Genomic DNA, 22,291 nt, shown 5'->3' on the forward strand with positions numbered 1-22,291 from the left:
GTTAAGAGTAGAATTCCAGGTTTGAAGACCGGGGTCTGTGTTCTGCCACCCTGGTTACCTGCCACCTGAGGCAAGGTTCTCATCTAGCTTCATAGCAGGAGCAGCTCAGTTTGGCATAGACCTAATCATAGGAATATGATAACAGAGTGTTTGCCATCATGTATGGGTTTGATGGCATGTTGATTAGTTGCTTAGATGCACTTTGGCCTGCAATATACATGGTAAAGTTGTACATCATCCATATGATTGGACATTGGACCAGATGGTACTCAATGGTTGCATTATATAGTTCTACAGAACAAGCCATTACATAATTGTAACTGTCGAAGGGAAGGAATATATAATTGTGAAGACATGTTACATAGTTAAATTGGGTTGAAAAAAAAACTCCACTCCAAAAGAAACCCAGCATCCATACACACACCCTTCCATACAATCACATCAATTTATATATACCTATATCTATGATAAAGAATTTAGTATCACAATAGCCTTTGATATTATGTCTGTCCAAGAAATCACCAAGCCATTCTTAAAGACATTAACTGAATCAGCCATCACATCACTGTCCTCACTGTGAAAAACCACCTACACTGCTTCAAAAGAAAGTTCTTTTCTTCTAGTCTGAAGGTATGGCCTTTGGAATGGCAATCCTCTCTCCTAGAACATTTTATAAAGCTTGTAAAGGTATGGGATCTATTATCTGGAAAGACCCGAAATTTTCTAATTCTTTGTTTTTAGTAACTTAAATCTGTGTGCTGTAATTATAGAAAAAAAATTCCAAGCATTCCGGCTAATAGATCCTATAAAAGTGCAAATAAGAGCATCTATAGCAGAGACACATCTGAACTTTTGTAGGCCTTTGTAAGACAAATGTTTTCCTATGGGCAACACTCACATGCTGATATTTAAAGTGGTTCATATGTTAATCAGATATCTTTTGTTGCAGGCAAAGCCATGAAAAAATGGGTAGAATCAATAACTAAAATAATTCATCGAAAGAAGCAGGTGCAAGCTAATGGACCGAGCCATAATATAACCTTTGAAAGTTTACCACCTGCCATAGAATGGCACATAAGCAGGAGTGGCCAAATAGAAACCTTTGACTTGCTTACTTTGCATCCAATAGAGATTGCTCGCCAGTTGACTTTGCTGGAGTCAGAACTGTACAGGTATACTTGAATAATCTAATCACAGTTTTATAATGGAACAATACGTTTGCAATAAGTTATAATGCACAAGCTGTGTGCAAGCAGTGTTTGCAGTTTTCTTTCCTTACTGCTTTTCTTTAGATCTGTGAATCAACACATAGCATAATGGGTAACGCTTATAGTTATACTACACAAAACTCTAACTCTTTAAAGGGGCATATGTTTGTTTTGTGCACAAATATCTACTCTCTTCTTTGCAGTTACTGGCGGATGCCATTGATATCACTGTGTACACACACACAGGGCATCATCAGGGGTTGTATCTGCTGGTAGAGAAAACCCACAGCATGTGTCATTAGCATTAGGATTATGGGCCATAGAGAGTCAAGTATTCTAATTTCTGCATATTCTCCCAGTAAATTGACTTCTCCTTTTGTAAAATCTTTATGCCCTGCTGACTGAGCCACATGAGATGCTTGGATTATTTCTTAAAACTCAAACTAAGGGTTAAAACAAGTGATTTTTTTTACTTGGTACTTTTCCCCCATAACTCTAAGACATCAATATTTGTTTTATGTTAAATTGACTACTGCTTTGTTCCCCCACTGTTTTAGGGCTGTGCAGTCATCAGAGCTTGTTGGAAGTGTATGGACTAAAGAAGACAAAGAAACCAACTCCCCCAATCTCCTAAAGATGATCAGGCACACAACTAATCTCACCCTCTGGTTTGAAAAGTGAGTTTATTTGAAATGTTCGTTATTAAACTAAAAGATTGGGTTAATGGTTCCCCTAATTTTAATACATACTCTCCACTTATATAATATCCTGGTGTCTGAGTTAAGGTGGCCATAGACACACAGATCCGATCGTACGAATCGAGGATGTGCCTCGAGCGTGTGCCGACATCTTTCGTCCGGCGGAGATCGGTCGTTTGGTCGATCGGTCAGGTTTGATTTTGACCCGACCGATCCCGCCGGAGCTCATGGCACATCGTAATCGGATCGTTTGGCCATACGGCCGAACAATCGGATTACCCCCGATATAGCCATGCCTGTTAATGGCATATCGGGGAAAGATCCGCTCGTTTGGCAACATCGCCAAACGAGCGGATCTTTGCATCTATGGCCACCCTTACTGACACATCCTTATCTAAATGGAGGGGGATTGTTGAATTCCTAAAAGCTAGATAAGTATTCTAGATGTACAGTACAGTGTTCTAGTTGTGAGCAATGTTACTTTAATAAAGAATGCTCTTATAAGCGAATATCTGTAAAGAGAGCTATGGAATGTATTCCCTCACAACTGGAGATTCGGGGAGATTTAGTCTCCCGGTGACTAATTGCCTCTTCTTTGGGGCGACTAATCTCCCTGAACGGCTTCCGCCTGCTAGAATGAGAAATCGTCTGCGGCATGGCACTCGCAGCACTTCATATTCTGACGTTTCCTCGTGAGGCAACTTCGGCGACTACTGAAAACGAAACGCCACAAGTGCCATGCCACAGGTGATTTCTCATTCTAGCAGGTTACTAGCGAATTAATAAATGAATACCTAACCCCAGATACATTGCCTTACGGATCCAACAGTGTAGTGATGTAGGACACATGTTGGCAACACCTTATGGCAGATTTATGGTTTGAGAACTTGAACTTCATTTCAACCTATTATGGTTGAAACAGCAGGATTTATGGGATAGTAATGAGATGTCTACTCACTGTTCACCCATGTAACAAGGAATTATACTAAAACTCTATGTACATTATGGGGCAGGGATGTTTACAGTCTTCCTGGCATTGAAGGTTTTTTCGGAGAAAATACTCGAATCGAGTTTTCGATTCAAATTCATTTTAAGTTTACGGGTTGTTTCAATTTGTCCCAGTTTAAAAACTTAAATTTTAGTATTATGTTTCGAGTGGTCAAATTTCAAGTTTAGGGGACTTTTTAAAAACTTTTTAAAAACCTGCATGAATTTGAAATTTAGACCTTTGATAAATGTGCCTCTATATTATCTTGCAATATATAAGGTGGTTCTGCTTCCTTGGGCAGCAGCAGCCGGGTTAGCAGCTCCTCTGCTTTTGGAAGGAGATAAGTATAATGTTTAGGGTCAGGGCACACAGGCAGATTAGAGGAGATTAGTCACCCGGTGACAAATCTCCTCTTCTTCCGGATGACTAATCTCCCTGAACTGCCTTCCCGCCGACTAAAATGTAAATCGCCTACTGGATGGCACTCTGAGTGATTCCTTTTCCGAAGTTGCTGGAAGTTTAATCGTGAGGCGACTTCCGAAAACAAATTGCTCCAAGTGCCATCCCACCAGCGATTTATATTTTAGCCGACAGGGAGGCAGTTCGGGGAGATTAGTCGCCCAAAGAAGAGGAGATCTGCCTGTGTGCCCTGACCCGAACTGCCTCCCCTGCCTTCCCGCCGGCTAAAATGTAAATCGCCGGCGGGATGGCAATCGCAGCAATTTGTTTTCCGTAGTCACCCGAAGTTTCATCATCAGGCAACTTCGTAAAACAAATTGCTCAGAGTGCCATCCCGCTGGCGATTTTACATTTTAGCAAGCGGGAAGGCAGGGGAGGCATTTTGGGGAGATTAGTCGCCCCGAAGAAGAGGAGGAGATTTGTCGATGTGCGACTAATCTCCCTGAATCTGCCTGTGTGCTCTGACCCTTATAGAGAAAATAAGCAGCAGCTTTTAAAGGCAATGTTAACATGTATAGTTAAAACCCCTTTATTTTTGAGTATTTCCTTTAGATAAACACAAAGAGTAAAAAGGGAGTTAGTAAGCCTTTAAAAACAAAGTGGTATGGAAAATGTAAATAGAAATACACATGAAATGGCTCCGCAAGTCCTGCAGTGATTTTTGGTTGTAAATGTTATTGTGGAGTTTGTGTCAGTAGCCAAATATTTACAGGTCTTGAGTGTTTAGCATGAAGTGGTGTTTTGCAGAAAGTAACATCTAATCTCATTGTCTGTCTTTGTTTGTAGCGTTCTATGCTTCCTTTCAGTTCATTTTGTTTTCATTATAGCATAATGTACAGTGCCTTGGTGGCCTTTAGCCAACCTTCTACTGGCATAACTTCTGTTTCCATCCACTCATGTCAGAGGAAATCTGAAATGGTCTCACTTATATACAGTTTGTAAATACCTGGAAGCATTATAAATGAAGTACAGTTAGAACAGATTTCCTTTGTTTTCCATATCCTTCGCCTATTTTTCAAACATTTCTATGAACAATTGTTCACATTGTATTAATTGGTTTGTTTCACTTGATTGCATTTCTGAACTGTTTCAAGTTGGGGTCATGGCTGGAGAACAGCAAATTTGCAGTTTAAACTGATAAATTGCTTACAGGGATACTGTTGTGGGAAAACATGTTTTTTTTTTCCAAAACGCATCAGTTAATAGTGCTACTCCAGCAGACTTCTGCACTGAAATCCATTTTTCAAAAGAGCAAACTGATTTTTTATATATTTAATTTTAAAATCTGACATGGGGCTAGACACATTGTCAGTTTCCCAGGAGCCCCCAGTCATGTGCTCTGATAAACTTCAGTGACTCTTTACTGCTGTACTGCAAATTTGAGTGATGTCACCACCCCTTCCCATCCCCCCACCAGCAGCCTAACAACAGAACATTGGGAGGGTAGCCATATAGCAGTTTCCTAACACATGATAACAGCTGCTTGGTAGATCTAAGAACAACACTCAATAGTAAAATCCAGGTCCCATTGCGACACATTCAGTTACATTGAGTAGGAACAACCTGCCAGAAAGCAGTTCCATAGTGCAGCACTGGCTCTTTCTGAAAGCACCAGGTCTCCACTGGTCTAAAAGTTGGCAAACCTACCTGTACCGCCTGATATTATTTTTATTTGTACTCCAAATTTCAATCTCTGTGGGTTTCATTAATATTTTTAATTTTAAAATTGTAATTTTTTTTAAAATGTATTGTTCTTGTCTTTTCATTCGAAATATTTGGTTATTGCTTTGTAGCTACAGTGCGAGTCAAAACCATTCTAACACTTTTCAGTCAACATAAGTGTTCAACCTGTAGAACCCCAGTTCTGAACAACAATTCCATTGAAAGTTTAAGTTAAAGTTCAAATTTCAATGTTCAAGAAGAGTTAACCAGCTGCTGGAGTGATTGGGCACCTCTGGTCTGTCTGTTGGTTGTATTAAAATCTGAAAAACAAAACTTGTTTTTTTTTTCTTTTAAAGGTGCATTGTTGAAACTGAAAATCTTGAAGAGCGAGTGGTTGTGGTTAGTCGCATCATAGAAATTCTCCAGGTGTTTCAGGAGCTAAATAACTTTAATGGTGTACTTGAAGTTGTAAGTGCCATGAATTCCTCTCCCATATACAGACTGGATAACACCTTTGAGGTGAGGAAACGTTATGTTTTTCTGTGTTAATCTGTTATTTAGATAAGAAATTACTGTAGAAAGAATGAGTAAGAAAGGAGCAAGAAAAATCATGCTCTTCACTGTAATTGACTGTTAGTAAATGAACACAGATATATGGCACATATATGGAATCTCTTATCGGGAACCCCAATATCCAGGAAGCTCTAAATTATAGGAAAGCCATCACACATAGAGGACTATTTATTAAACCTTGATTTTTTTTTTATGGTCGAATTTTAAAGGGGAAAATTCCAATTTTTACAGGAAAACATTTATTATACCCCAATGCTGCTAAAAATTCGAATCCGAAAATACTTCAGTGAAAAGTCTGTTGAAGTAATGTAGAAGTCAATGGTAGACGTCCCTTTTACAATTTGATGATGTTGTGATCTGCGCTGGGTTTCGTACGATGATGTGAAAATTTCATGGTTTTCAGACGACAACTCAAAAAAAATTGAGCGATCTGGGTGGCAAATTCGGAAAAGTTTTACTATTTGAATTTTTGTTCGATTTTGTCAAGACTTTTCCCACACCAACTTTTTCAAGCTCATAGAGTCCATTTTAAACTAAAATATTTTTTTTTTATTTCCTTTTCCTCTCCTTATTTGGTTCATATAATACATAAGTGCTTTTGATATACTTATGGTACAGTAAGAAAATAAAAAATCTTATCTGTGAAACCCCACGTCCTAAGCATTCTGGATAAAAGATCCCATACATGTTGCATTACAACATGAACAGGTGGCAGTCTTAATTTGATAAAACAAAATTTATGGTTTATAGGGAACTGGGAAAATCATTTCCACAGGTAAGTCGTTTACAGGTGCACACTAGAATTAAAAGTTGTGTATGTGTGTGAGTATTGTATATTGCGGAAGACTGTCTCCTGCATATAATACTATATCATTTCCATTTCTCACTGATTCTATAGAAGGAACAGAATTAAAATGGTCTACATTTATTTATATGTAAAGTGGGGACTATTGTGAAAATAAATATGTAATATCCGCTTTATCTCATGGAAATAAGGATCTAAGTATAATCACATAAAAAAATCTGTATTGTCCTTGAAATAATCAAGTCCCTTTATCAGTGATTCTTCAGTATTCTTATCTTCATAAACAGTTTCTCTTTTTGCAGAAGTATGTTTCAGATTTTGATTAACAGGTCAAATACATTGATGAGTTTCTGCCTTTCCATAGACAGAGCTTTTTTTTTTTTTCAAAATGACCCAACTGAAAGCTGCATGAAGAGGCAGATTTTTTTTGGGGGGCTGGGGTGAGGTTTTAGTTAGGAATAGCTTTAGAAACGGTACAAAATTCTTAATTTATAATATTTGTAAAAGTCTCTTTTAATGCAATAAAGATTATATTAAATGCATGCTTTTGATATAGTTCCCCTTTAAAATAAGTTGAACAATTACATACTTGACTGTTTGCACAAAATACATACCCTCAGATGCATTCCCTAAGTGTTTTTGTTTCCATTTTAAAGCAAGTGCCAAGCCGTCAGAGAAAGATTTTAGAAGAAGCTCATGAACTGAGTGAAGATCACCAAAAGAAATATTTGGCGAAACTCAGGTCAATTAATCCACCGTGTGTGCCTTTTTGTGGTATGTGCCTTACTGTATGACTAATGGGCTTTACTTATTAAACGAAAATGTAGAGGGGGATAGAGTTAGGTAAAGAAGTAACAAATGTGGTTAGAGACACCATCTACAAGGACTGGCGGTACTTTTGGAGGTTAAATACTTTTATTTAAACAGTGCTGTTATCAAAATATGATCTTTATATTTCTGTCAAAAAAACATTGTAGCCTAAGTGGATAGATTTATTTTAAAACGCCTACTGTGAAGCCAAAACCTATCATACGGCAGTCTTTAAAGTACATCATTCTAGCTTTTAGAGCCCACACAGTGTGGGCCGTATGTATAGTGAGAGGAATGAACGAGACTGTCCTGTCATCCGGGGAAGTGCTCATTCATTCCTTTCAATTTGAATATGAGACAGATTGACGTTTCTCTGCTAGCGTTTGCACCGTGTGACACATTGTAGATAGAACTATCTTAATTTGAACAAGTTTTAAAGTCCAAAAAGAGTACTCACTCCAAACATACACACACCACCTAGTGAGCCTAAACTAGACTTCACTATTTCTTTTTCATAGGAGAATCAGGAATCCCAACACTGAAGTGCTACTATTAATAATACTTAGTCAGCTATAATGACACATAACTAACTAACTAACATCATTTGGGTTCTTTATATTGGAGGTGTGTGAAGTGCAGTGCTGTTCAGTGGCAGAACTACAGGGGGTGCGGGTGGTGCAACTGCAACAGGGCCAAAGGCTATGGCACATGCACAGACGTAACTATAGAGGAAACAGACCCCCCATGGTCGCAGGGGGGGAAAAGGGGCCCAAACTGCAGGGTCTTTTTCCTCTATAGCATTCAAATCCCCCTCCTCGCCACTTTCATCTTCTTTAAATTGACTGGCTCGCTCCTGAGCGAGCATGGGGGGGGGGTTTGTTGGTAAGTTGCGAGCAGGAGCACCTATGTGTGGTGGGGGTCAGATTGTGACTCCTGAGCTGTATCAATCAAAAAGCCATGAATAACCAAAGGTAGATCACTACTGACACCAATGGGAAGATCTGTGAATAGCCAATAACCCAGTGGTCCCAAAAGGTAGATCGGGATCTACCAGTAGACCTTTAGCTGGTGATCAGGAGATCTCAAGACACTGTCAATAAACAGCTTTTCTAAATCACCCTCCTATTTCATGCTTTTCATTCAGATATTTATTATGTTAAGGTTAGATAAGGAATAATTGTTTGTTAAATATAGCAATATACAATTTCCCATCAATCAATGTTTAAGTAATTGTTTCTAAGTAACAGAATGTTAGATCCTAATGGGCCAACATCATTAAAAGTAGACCTTGCATTAGAAAAGTATGGACGCTCAACTGCTAAATGCCTGTTACAGCATTTCTCACATCAGGCTTGTTATTGTTAATACTCCTTACAATACAACAATACACTATTTAGCTCACCAATTAATGCTATGGCCCATGTAGCAACAAACAAAATGCAAAGATTGCAAAAGAAGGAAAAACATCACAAATATGTATTTTTTTTTTAAAAAATTAAGTTTATTTAAAGTCATAGAACAAATTTATTGTGACAAAGGTAAACTGGGATGTTGAAAGGTGAATTTTGGATAATCTTTGATACTGTGTCCATAGATATTTTGTTAACAATGTTTGAAAAATAACTATAATAGTTAATGCTATTTTTTAGTGAATTTAGTAATTTTGCTTTTATGTAAACCTTTGTGTTGTATGTGGTTTAAAATTTTTAAATGAGCCTTTAAAATAATGTGCTGTATTTATCAGGTTTAATTTAGAAGGCAGGGCCATGGGAATATGTCATATGCCTAGTTAAAAAAATGGTTGTCACAATTTTTGTCACAAGAAAAAAGGGTTTTGGAAATGTTCTGATTTATATGCAGGGATATATTATCTACAGGATTTAATACACATTGCTTTGCTTCATTAAGCTAATCTTTAGTTTTTTTTTGTTTCATCCCAGGAATCTACTTGACAAACATTTTGAAGACAGAAGAAGGCAACCCTGATTTTCTTAAGAGACATGGGAAAGAACTGGTGAATTTTAGCAAAAGGAGGAAAGTAGCTGAAATCACTGGGGAAATACAGCAGTATCAGAATCAGCCTTATTGCTTACAAGTAGAACCAGATATACGAGTATGTTTAAGCATTGTTCTATTCTTAACTACTCTATTTTTTTCTTCCTGTATGTGCCATATACCAAATATTGTCTTTTTATAAGCATTTTACATGCTAAATTTTGTAAATTATAACCTACAACAACATGTGGTGTGTTGAAATCTAACCTCATCAGATTGTATCTTTATGCCCATACTACTAGTCTTCCTAATTAGATAATTGTACTGCAGACGAAGAATGAACTGCACTGGCCTGGGTTATTTCTGTATGAGCACTACAGATAGCCTGGGTTGACGCATGCTCAGTAGAGTAGAGAAGGCTGACGTTTTGCTTAAAGTTTGGCTTTTCACTCTTTGTGTGAATGCACACCCAGTACAAAGAAGGAGAAAGATAGAAAGATAGTTCTGGGATGCTCACACAGAAGTACCCTGAGGTATTGGGTAAGCAATTATAATCACTGGGGGTGCCTAACATTTGTCACCCCTCATAATGGCCTGATGAGAGGTTACTTATTCATTGTTTTTGGTCTTCTAGTCTAGAGCTGCACAGAAATAAATATAAACATTTCTAAAACGATAAATTAAAAAATAAGATAAAGTGCAAAGTTTTAAAATACTTGTTTCTACATACTAAAATTAAATTTTAAGGCATACTGCCTCTTTAACAGATAGACACAGTATGTAAAATTCCCTATACATGTGATCCTGGATCTATGTATGTTCCCAATAAAATTAAAATACAGTTTTAGAACTTATACTGTGCTCTAAATGTTTATTTGAATAGATTGTTAATTGTGTGCTTATGTTAGCTCATAAACCAAGGCTAATACTGTTGTGCATGAATTTCAGAAATTTTTTGAGAATTTAAATCCGATGGGAAATACCCCAGAGAAAGAATTTGAGGATTACTTGTTTAAGAAGTCCTTGGATATTGAGCCACGCAATGCAAAGACTCTGCCAAGATTTGTAAGTATCTAGATATTTTAAGAGTTGTTCAGAGCAAAATGAAGTTGAAATAGACATCTGTTTTTTTTTTTCTATTTCCAGCTTTCTGCGCCATGTTTGAGCCAGGTTTATTTAAAAAATAAAACATCAAAAATTGTCTCTTCCATCCCATTATTCACTGACAATGCAGACATTAAGATTTATGGGGAACTATCACATACATGTACCATAAGCAGAGACATTGCCCTAGATTGTTCTGATAATCAAAAAAACGAATGTTAAGTTTGGTTTGCCATGGGTTAACTTTGCGTTTGGTTTGCCATGGGTTAACTTTGCGTTTGGTTGCCATGGGTTATTGCACAAAAAATGTGCCCCCTGTAAATCGGTATTCTCTAAACAGAGAAAGGCTTAAAATGAGAAAGGACTAACACATTTTAGATAAAAATGATAATGGGATTTGCAAAATATTTTGAGTGGCTTTTCTGTTCGTTGAAATAACAGGATCATTTCTGTTCCTGTAGGGGTTAACTGGTAATATATATGTGTCATCCTTTAGCGACTTGGTAAGATTGTTTTTATGTCCCAATTTTTTTACAGGCTAAAAAGTACAATTATAATCTTAAATCTCCTGGGGTTCGTCCATCTAATCCAAGGCCAGGTACAATGAGGCACCCTACTCCTCTGCAACAAGAACCCCGAAAAATCAGCTACAGTCGCATACCAGAGAGTGAAATGGAAAGTTTAGCCTCGGCTCCAAACTCTCCTCGGACTCCCTTAACACCACCTCCTCCATCTGCTGCTTCTAGCACCACCGATGTATGCAGCGTGTTTGATTCAGACCCTTCAAGTCCATTTCATTCACGTAGGTACCCTGTGTGCCAACTGGCTACAAGAGCAAAGTAAACACTTACAAATAGTTTGTATTCAGGGTGGGTTCAGCTTTTTTATGGTAACACATATTTGTTCTTAAACAATTAAATCATGTGGTTTATTTTACTTTCCCTTTCAGTGTAATCTGCTGTTGCTAGAAAACATTTAAAGCAGTCCTGTTCTTCATTTTCAAATCATGGCAAGTTCTGTTGTTGCCTATAAAAAGGCTTGAAAAAACAGATGTTGCAGTAAAGGAGTGTTTCACCTTTACGTTAACTTTTAGTATGTTATAGATGCCAGTTCTAAGCAACTTTTTTAATTGCTCTTTTTTTTTTTTTTATTGTTTTTGAATTGTTTGCCTTCTTCTGACTCTTTCCAGCTTTCAAATGGGGTCACAAACACTATTTAAAAACAAATGCATGTATTTAACTCTAACTTGTTAGTGCTACTTTTTTATTACTCATCTTTCTATTTAGGCCCACTCCTATTTTTATTCCAGTCTCTTATTCAAATCGATGCATGGTTACTAGTGTAATTTGGACCCTAGCAACAAGATTGCGGAAATTGTAAACCGGAGAGCTGCTGAATATAGAGCTAACTCAAAAAAGAGATAATAAAAAAATGAAAGCAAATTGTTTCAGAATGTAACTCTCTACATCATACTAAAAGTTAACTCAAATGTGAACAACCATCTCCACTCTGTGTCAGGCTCTTGGAAAAGTAGGCGTTCATTATACAATTTATATAGTGAATAATGTAGCCCTTAAAGTAATCTATAATGCTATTAAACGTCACCAAGGAGTTAAATGACCATATAATGTCAAGTGCCTCCCAGGTGATTTCTCATATCTTTTTCCATTACAGAGTGGGGTACATTATTCATTGTCACCTACACTTGAACACTACACTTTTTGAACATTAAGAAAGCATGTCTTCGGTTAGCTCACGCTGTGCCTGTAGTGAATTAATGAGATGTGAGTCCCCCCCTTCTAGACTTCTGCTGGGTCCAGATATGTGCAGACTTGGGTACACGTGCCCCCGAGCTCTCTTGTCAGGTCTGGTTCAGCATGCGTCAATGGATGCACTGGATCTGCGCTGTCACCCACACGTGCCTTGCCTACCTTCTTCTCCCAGGTGTTCTTGACTGGGCCCAGCCAGGCCCGGATTTGTGGAAAGGCCACAAAGGCCAGAGCCTAGGGGGCAGAATTTTAGAGGCAGCATGACACCCAGCCACGTCGCAATGTGTTCACTGAGCACTGAGGACATTTGGACATAGCTCTTTAAATCTCCTGTCTACCAATCCCTATGCTCTCTGGACGAAGCAAGATAAGACTTTGCTCGTGAATATGAATGGGGGAGGTGGAAGGCAGAAAGGGTGGCAACGAGTGGGCCGGCCTAGGGGTGCCCTATGAATAAATCCAGCCCTGGGCCCAGCAGCACAATTAAAAATAAATATTAAAACAAAACAAAAAAATTAATTGGAAAAAAACTAAATGGGCCCCTGATCACACTTGACCCTTAGGCTATAGGGGAGCCCGTGCATTAATCCACCCCTGAAATCAGTGCTCTGTATGTTCTCTAGCATCCCCTTCTTTTAACCAATGTGTTTTCAGTGTCTGGTCAGGGAGCTCTGGCTTCCCATTTAGTCTTGCAATCTACGCAGGAACTGGCAGAGTCTCCTGTGTGTGATACTGTAGGTCTTGCTGTCCATAGGCGGTCGGTATTGGCCATTTTAGACAATGATTAACAAGGGGCAGCTAGGAAAGGTAAGAAATCCTGGGGGAGAGTAAGAGAGCCAGGGAAGGCCAGATGAGAAACCAGCAGTGGGGCCAGTGTATAAGGACACCAGAGTGCACTTCTCTTTACGTTATAAATGGCAAGTTCTCTAGTCAGAAAACAACAATGTAGAAGCATATACTTTACAACGTGGGTCATTTGAATGTGACCTTGATGTAGATTATATACTGTATTTGGTTAACTCCCTACTCCTCTGCCTAAAGTTGCCATGAAGAAGAAGGAAGTTGACAAGTTAAACTACTTTCAGTTTCATTTTGGAAATAATAGAGAACATGGGTATTTCTTAATTTTAAAAAGCACAAGCCCTATTTTATACAGACCTTTTAAATAAATGATGAAACATAGCAGAATTTGTAACTTATCTGTGAGAGCCAAAAAGGTATGAGAAAATGTGATAACCTTAAGTGCATAAGATTCCACACTATCTTTGGACTGCACTATTTCAGTACAGCAGGATGTGAGATCTGTAACATCAAAGAATGAAAGTGTTTTAAAGTAATAAAAATATAATGCAGTGTTGCCCTGCACTTGTGAAACTGGTGTGTCTGCTTCAGAAACACTACTATTGTTTATATAAATAAGCTGCTGTGTAGCAATTGGGGCAGCCATTCAAAGGAGAAAAGGCTTAGGTTACACAACAGGTAGCAGATAGGCTCTGTAGAGCATAACAGTGTTATCCACTATTTATCCTGTGCCATACAGCCTTTTTTCAATTTCCGCCATTGCTACACAGCAGCTTGTTTATATGAACTATAGTAGTGTTTCTGAAGCAAACACATCAGTTTTACCAGTGCAGGGCAACATTACATGATATTTTCATAACTTTAAAGCACTTTAATTTTTTGGTGATACTGTTCCTTTAAAATAGAATTCTCATTCCTAATTACCCTCACATTTCTCTATCACCATGCCATTTGGAGTATTTTACATTTTTTTTTTAAACTGCACAGTAATAATGGCAGTGTCTTGTTCATGAATATTAGTGAGCTAAATTTTTCACTTGCCAATGTTTGTTACATTCACTCAGGCTCAGCTTCGGTATCATCCATAAGTTTTACCAAGAATCTGGATGAAATGCAAGTTCCTCCACCAGTCCCCCCTAGGCGAAGACCAGAGTCTGCTCCAGCAGAATCATCTCCATCAAAGGTAGATTGGGCATTTTTTTTCTTTATTCTTAATATTTTGACATGTCAATATGATATTAATCTGTTTCCCTCCAGTTTATATCTTCCTTGTAAGAAATTCTTCTACACATCCACTTTACAGCATTTCTTTTAGTAGCCAAATTACTTTTTTATGTTCTTAGTAGGACTAAATGTTAAAGGGGATCATTATATTGCAGACATCAGTGTTGCTATACAGTTAAAAGTATTTTAAATTCTCAATTTGCTTTGTGCATGTTTAATATAGTTGCATTCATGGCAGAAAATGTACTTGAGTTATGCACAACATTATCGAAGTGCCTGAGGGCACCTGAACAAATTCAGAATTATGTTTTGAGCAGGATTAATTTTGTAGCTGCCCTTTTCCACTGGAGAATTGGACAAGCTTATTGCCATTAAGCCTGCAGGGGAGATTGAAAAGGGAATAACTGTTAGCACTTGGTTTGAGGGTTAAGTTAGTGGTACTGTTGAAGTCTGCCTGACTTTGGATTTTTCAATATGCCTTCAGGCACTTGTGCTTCTATGAACATTAAGCATGGCCTTCCTGTTGTATAATATCATCATGGTGGTGTGTGTACAGCACAAGATTCTGTTTATTTATAAGAGAGAAAAACATAATATAAAAAAATCGAAATAATATTCTCTCTCTGTGGAAATGGCCAAGTTGTGTTTTGGCCTTCACTTGGGCCTTTGTCAAAATAGCACAATCCAATAACAACGAATAAATATTCACCACATCGTTCACCACCAAAAGGGCATAGGCATGTGGAATTCTGACTCCACTGCTCTCAGTCTGTTTTTCCTGCAGTTGCAGAGAAGCAGATCCTCTCTCTTCCGCATCTCCATCTATCTGAAAATTACAGCTTCTGCCTGAGTGCAAGTACATGCTGCAGAGTGGTGATCAGCCAAAAAAACACAAAAGCAGGAGATTTCTGACCACTCTCTGCTCTGCGTACCTGCATACAGACGGAAGCTGTACCTTTTATTGCAGATACACAGAGCCAAAGCTGCACGTGCCCTTGCCCAAAAGAGGTAGAAAAGACCCCATAGTCAATGTAAGTTATTAACACTGCCACCCAGAGGTGAGAAAGATTTTAGAAATACAGTAGAACCCCCATTTTGCGTTTTTCAGGGGACCTTGAAAAAATTATGTAAAATCCGGGAAAATGTAAAATCAGGGAAATGTGTTAAAGTAACTTTTTCTTCACGTACTGAAAGGATATAAGCACAGAAGTCTACAATATTTACTGTCTTAATGACAAGGTTTAAGCTTTGCAGTGTTAATGTTACATGGGGGGATATGTGCAAGGTCTCTCTGTTAGTCACATACACAACCGAAAGCAATAAGTGATTGGTGCAGGACTGTATAAGGGGCAGACTAATTGGAATTGACCATTTACAGACAGAACCATGGCAAAATATACATCTGGTTAGTATTTTAAACCTCTTTATTTCACAAATAACATTCATAGCAGTTTTTGAGTACATCAGGACAAAATCTGGATGTAAAATCTGGGAAAACATTAATTAAAATCAGGGAAATGCCCCCTTTGAAATGCATTATAAATTGGCGGGAGCACAAATAAAAAATATAAAATGCGGGAAAACTTAAATTCAGGGTACTTAAAATCGAGGTTTTACTGTAACTGTCGATTGTATCCCATAATAAAAACATATAAATGATCATATGGAAAACTTCCCAAGTAACCATATTTCTGTAAGTTATGCAGCCAAAGCATTTATAGCATCCATTCCCTACTTGCATATAATGTCAACTTATCTTACTTTTCTTTCCTATTACCTCCTTTTCTGGCTTTTATCCAAAGCTTGCTTGAGTGTATAGTCCTTATATCCCCTCTCCTTATATCCCATACGTCTGCTAGTTATGTAATCAAGAATAAAATCTATACAGCTACTATTTTCTATCAAAAAAATAATAATTAGAGATTCATAAGGAAGATAGTAAGGCAAAAAGTAACTTTTCTGATATTCTTCTTTTTTTCGAGCTATTTTATTTTAGACAATTTTCACATTTATGTTTAGTTTTATTATATGGCTACGTTCATATGTTAGAAAAGCTTAAACTTCAATGTATTGTCCGTGAGGCCAAAGTGTTTGGATTTGCCATTATTAAGGGACTGACATCTGTGGTTGATTTTGTGCCTTGTTTTATGTTTCAGATAATATCGAAGCATTTGGACAGCCCTCCGGCAATTCCTCCCCGTCAGCCTACATCAAAAGTATACTCCCCACGGTACCAAATGTCTGAGCGTTCATCCATTTCTGATGCACCAGAGAGTCCTCCACTTTTACCACCACGAGAACCAGTCCGTACTCCAGATGTCTTCTCCATTTCACCACTACATCTCCAGCCGCCCCCACTGGGCCGGAAAAGTGAACATGCCAACACCTTCTTCCCATACAGCCCTACACCTTTTACCCCGCCTCCACCACAGACTCCATCCCCTCATGGGACAAGAAGACACATGCCTTCTCCACCCTTAATAGCGCAAGATGCAGAACTAGCGTCTACTACCGGACCACCCGTCCCACCTCGACAAAGCACTTCTCAACCTATCCCAAAGCTCCCTCCAAAAACTTACAAAAGAGAGCCCCCCCATCCTTCTATTCACAGAGATGGTCCTCCACTATTGGAAAATGCAAACTCCTTGTAATACAAATAGTGTATTCTAAACACTAAAAACTTTTCCTTTAGTTGGAAACAAAACATTCATAAAAGGAATTGAAATTGCAATGAATTTAAACCGATTAAACAAAAAAGGGACAACTTGTCTTATTCCTTTCTTATGGGCTGAATATTGCACCGCAAAATATGACTCTTGGTCTGGCAGGAGTAAGCCAGATGCAAATAAATATGTGAATAATCACCTAGGTTCTACAGATAATATCTACCACTGGCTTGGATGCAGGAAGGCTGGGGTCCTCTCTTAGGCAATGCAAGGCTGTTCAATGTTCAAGCTGCAGCTCTACAGCTGTTATAACTACAGTTTGGCAACTAGAGGGCTGCAACTAGAGGTAAATAATAAGGCTATCCGTCTAATATTGTAATAATAAGTAAACTGTACTTTTATTAAAGACATTTTACTTTCAGGATGACTTTGTGAACCTTGGGGCCTGAGGTGAGTGCCCTTTCTGCCCTAAACCGGTCCTGTTGCTGAGTCACATACTAGAATATTATGCACTTTTTATATATATATATATATATATATATATATATATATATATATATATATATATATATATATATATATATATATATATATATATATATATATATATATATATATATAGGGATGTTTGTGTCCTACTTCAATTCTCTTTTGCGCTTCAAGCCTCTGCTTTAAAATTGTTTTCTAAAATCACAAGGAGGACTGTGCGAGACTTGTGGTACCTTACTTAATACAACTGAAGTATAGCGCTGTATTGCTATTCAGTTTACAAAATGTTACACAGATTTCTGTTGGGTACCTGCTTCACCAAAGAGGTACTCTTGTTTTCTTCTCCCCCCCCCCTTTTTTTTAATAGACAAATGATCATGGTGCCAGTTAAAGAAAAAAAAATGTTGAAAAGAATGTGTAATTATTGCCTTCTTCAAACAAGGGAAAATTGTCTTATTAAAGCAGTAGCTATGCTATGTCTGATATTTTTTGTTTTTACACGACGGTGTGTGTGTTTTGTCTCAACTACATCATGGTCATCCTGATTTAACCCTTTTGTGACCACAAGCCTTATGTACAAGATTGAAATGGGAAAGTGCATATTTTGCACTCTGATGAACTCGTTGGTTTGCTTTTGGCATGTTTTAATAGTATGTCTCTCTGTGAATTCAAAACACTAATATAACAATATGAGTGGCTCTTTGCACACATTTCTGCAAATATTTCTGTAGTAATTTCAGCTTATGAACATGTGATGACCGTGCCTGCAATTTGTGTAGCAGAAAGATAAAAAGCAGAGAATGCGGATTTCCGTTATTAAAGATACATGGGAAGGTGCCTTCAGAAATTCTGGATCTAGTTGTAACAACAGTTTTGCATTTCTTTTAGCACAAAACAGTCCAAAGTCAAATGAAACATTTCTTTATACTAGGCAGAACAAACAAATAAACCTTGGGTTTAATTCAAGCCTCACATATTGTGCACAACAAGTGATTGTAATCTTGTATTGAAAAGGTCAGCATTTTCTAAATTAGTTTTGCAGAGAGCGATATTCTGAGACAATTTGCAATTGGTTTTCATTTTTTTATTACTTGTGGTTTTTGAGTTCTTTAGCTTTTTATTCAGCCTATGGGGGACCTGCTAGAAACTATTTGGAGTCATTTGGTGTACTTTGAAAAATCAAAGTTTTTTTGGGGCAAATCCTTTGATTCGAATTCGATCGAATGCGTTAAAACTTTGAGCCGAACGATTCGAATACAGCCTATTCACCCGAAATACGATTGGTCTTTTTTTATTCGAATTTCGAGTTGATGGGAGTTTAAAAAAAACTTTATCAAGGAAATTTGACTCTGGATAAATCTGCCCCTAAATGTGTAGCCTTACAGAACATTTGTTTTTTAGATGGGGTCAGTGACCCCCCACCCCCCATGCTCCAGGGAGACGTAAGAAAGTGAAAATGAAAATAGAAGGCAATTGCAAAAGGCTTTTATTTCTGCTGTGCCATCTGAAAACAACTGAACTGAAAAAAACTTATTTGGAAGGTGAACAAGCCCAGTATCCCTTTAAGCAAAATGTTATTTTATAAAGGATCATATTTAACAACATATAGATTACCCACATTACACCTATCTCCTCTGAGCTGTGATATATCTCAAACAAGCTTTATTACAGGCTATAACATTATGCATTTACATAACTATGTACTATGCATAATAAATGACTGATTAGTAATCCGTTCCATTGCACAGCACTATAACTCACGTATATTATTACTGATTAGCCATGTTACATGTTTACTGGATTGTCTCCAGCTTTTCATCATGTTTAACCTTTCATTGCCAATGTTACACTTGTGTGCACTCTGATTGTCGAGCAGATTTGAATACATTTTTCATAATACAGGGAAATATTAAGTTATGATAACTAATCTTAAAGTTTGCAGATAATATCGTGTGTGCAGATCCGTGTATTCACTACTCTAACTAAGGCCACATACCCCTCTAACCTCAGCAGCACAATATACTGTAAGTATCATTTTATGCAGTTTATCATTTTTAAGGAGTTTAAAAACACCCAGCCAAAATGAAGGATAATTTTAATAGCAAGGCCAAAACACATGGGCAATTTCACAATATGCCTCACAAGCTATGTATATTCTGGGATCCTAGTTGTTGAATTTAAAACATTGCAGCATAAGTTTCCAAATACATTTCTAATGCCAGCTTTTGCAAAAAAAAAAAAAAATTACAATTCCACATTCAGTTATTTATCGCTCAGAATCAATTTATACGTATTTGAGTATTTGGCTCCTGTTAAACCCGAAATTGAAATAGCACGTACAAATTTGAATGTCTGACACTGTACCAGTAAAAATACATTTTTAAACACAGTCGAAGCCCCTTACGTTTTTGAGGGGACCAGAAAAAAATGATGTAAAATTCAGGAAAATGTAAAATGAGGGAAATGTATTATGCATAATATATAGGTGGACCCCAAAACAACAATGTAAAATGAGGGAAAACTTAAAATTGGGGGATGTAAAATGGGGGGTTCTCGTGTATACATACATATAAAATACATTTTTAAAAAGTTCAGATTCTAAAAAAAGGCAAAATGGGTAACACAGAGAGAGGGAGCCTTTGCTGGTTTTGAACATTCTCACAGCAATTATTTACACACCCCAATATTATTATAGGAACAGTTACACTAAAAAATGAATTAAAGTAATTAAAATATAATACACTCTTGTCCTGCACTGGCAAAACGAGTGTATTTGCTTTAAAAACGTTACTATAGTTACATAGTAGTATATAAATAAGCTGCTGTTTAGCCATGAGGGCAGCCAATCAAAAGAGACAAGGCTCAGAGAAGGTCTAAAAAATATAATGATGTTCTACAGAGCGTAGCTGTTCTCTATTTAACCTGTGCCACTAACCCCATTTCAGTTGTTCATATGTACATTGCTACACAGCAGCGTGTTTATACACAACACGAGTTGTTTTGAAGCAAACAGATCAGTTTTACCAGTGCATTCCATTTTTTGATGTTACTATTCCTTTTCCTTTAATGCACAAGCATGGGATCCGTTATCCAGAAACCCATTATTCAGAATGCTCTAAGTTATGAAAAAAGACTGTCTTCCGTAGACTGCATTTTATCCAAATAATTCAAATTTTCAAAAATGATTTCCTTTTTCTCTGTAATAATAAAACAGCACCTTGTATTTGATCCAAACTAATAATTAATCCTTTTTGGAGGCAAAACCAGCCTATTGGGTTTATTTATAGGAACAGTAACACCAAAAAATTAGTGTTTTAAAGTAATTATAATATTCTTTTAGCATGCAATGGTAATAGCTGTGTGTGTGCTTTAAAGAGACTGCTATAGTTTACAGTGACGTAACTAGAGGGGGGCAGGACGCACGGCCGGGCCCCCCGCCCCCCTCCGTACACCCGGAAAGGGCCGGGAATAGCGGCGCGTGAGCTGCCGGGGGGCCCTTAGGGGGTGCGGGCCGTGGCCCAATCGCACCCCCTGCTCCCCCGGTAGTTACGCCACTGCCCCCATGGCTACACAGCAGCTTGTCTATATAAACTATAGTAGTCTTTCTGAAGCAAACACATACCAGTGCAGGCCAACAGGACATTATGGGGCAAATCTACTTAAAGGAGAAGGAAACTCCCAGGGCGCTAAACCCCTCCCCCCCTCCCCTGTGCTGCCCCCCCTCCCTCCTCCCCCCTGGCCTACCTGTCCCCCTGGGCAAATGCCCCTAACTTTTTACTCACCCCTCTGCGCAGGTCCTGTCCACGGAGTTCGCAGTCGCCATCTTCTCCCACGCGCGTCTTCTTCCTGCTCTGACCGGCGTCTTCTGGCGCATGCGCAGTAGGAACAGGTACCGGTACGGCTCTACTGCGCATGCGCCGAATGTCACAAAGTGAAATCGGAAAACTTCGTGACATTCGGCGCATGCGCAGTAGAGCCGTACCGGTACCTGTTCCTACTGCGCATGCGCCAGAAGACGCCGGTCAGAGCAGGAAGAAGACGCGCGTGGGAGAAGATGGCGACTGCGAACTCCGTGGACAGGACCTGCGCAGAGGGGTGAGTAAAAAGTTAGGGGCATTTGCCCAGGGGGACAGGTAGGCCAGGGGGGAGGAGGGAGGGGGGGCAGCACAGGGGAGGGGGGAGGGGTTTAGCGCCCTGGGGGTTTCCTTCTCCTTTAAGGTCGAATATCGAGGGTTAATTAGCCCTCGATATTCGACTGTCGAAGTTAAATCCTTCCAATTCAAATTTGACTTCGAATATCGAACGAAAAGTCGTACTTCGACTATCGAATGGTCGAATAGTTGAACGATTTTTAGTTCGAATAGTTCGAGTCATAGTCGAAGTAGCCCATTCAATGGTCGAAGTAGCCAAAAAAAAACATTTGAAATTCAACGTTTTTTTTTCTTCTATTCCTTCACTCGAACTAAGTAAATGGGCCCTATATGTTAATTACTTTGATACACTTTCAGTTTTTGGTGTTACTGTTTCTTTGATGCTTAAATGATTTTTCTAGTAGATTTAAGGTATGAAGATCCAAATTATGGAAAGATTTGTGATCCAGAAATCCCCAGTTCCCCAGCATTCTGGATAAAAGGTCCCAGTCCCATACCTGTACTATAACGGTGCTATTCACTGCAACCATCACTCTCCGCAAAGTATACAGTGATACTACAGGTGCATGGCAAATAAATGTAGTTTAGAAAGTGGTCTCTTTTAAATATGATGTAATGCAACTTATGTGCGGAATCATATACATTGTCTAAGCCTTAATCAGCTCAGCTGTGCTAGTACTGTCATATCTACTTGTACCCAAGGAAAGATGAAAGCTCCTACACTGACAGCTGGATCTGACAGTTTAACATAAATCTCACTGCTTGTGCCCTGGGGATCACAAATACTATTTTCCCAGTTTCTGCTCTTTATGGGTTTTATTTTTAACCGTTTAAAATCTCTTTCAGCATCTTAAAGGAACAGTTCAGTGTAAAAATAAAAATTGGGTAC

The 22,291-nt window shown here is 38.2% G+C and overlaps 1 protein-coding gene across 1 annotated transcript in view; it reads left to right on the plus strand.

The window, feature by feature from the left end:
* The window catches only part of sos1.L (SOS Ras/Rac guanine nucleotide exchange factor 1 L homeolog), a 68,306-nt gene extending 50,579 nt beyond the window's left edge, over positions 1–17,727 (plus strand). The window contains exons 14-22 of the mRNA XM_018262958.2: positions 950–1,172; positions 1,766–1,885; positions 5,372–5,534; positions 7,050–7,167; positions 9,144–9,316; positions 10,147–10,263; positions 10,840–11,104; positions 13,937–14,055; positions 16,253–17,727. Of these exons, the coding sequence (XP_018118447.1) occupies positions 950–1,172; positions 1,766–1,885; positions 5,372–5,534; positions 7,050–7,167; positions 9,144–9,316; positions 10,147–10,263; positions 10,840–11,104; positions 13,937–14,055; positions 16,253–16,747 (1,793 nt within the window). The 3' untranslated portion in view covers positions 16,748–17,727. The remainder of the gene's footprint in view (positions 1–949; positions 1,173–1,765; positions 1,886–5,371; positions 5,535–7,049; positions 7,168–9,143; positions 9,317–10,146; positions 10,264–10,839; positions 11,105–13,936; positions 14,056–16,252) is intronic.
* Positions 17,728–22,291: the final 4,564 nt, after the last annotated feature.

Source organism: Xenopus laevis, chromosome 5L (assembly GCF_017654675.1).
Source record: "Xenopus laevis strain J_2021 chromosome 5L, Xenopus_laevis_v10.1, whole genome shotgun sequence".
Lineage (NCBI taxonomy): Eukaryota > Metazoa > Chordata > Amphibia > Anura > Pipidae > Xenopus > Xenopus laevis.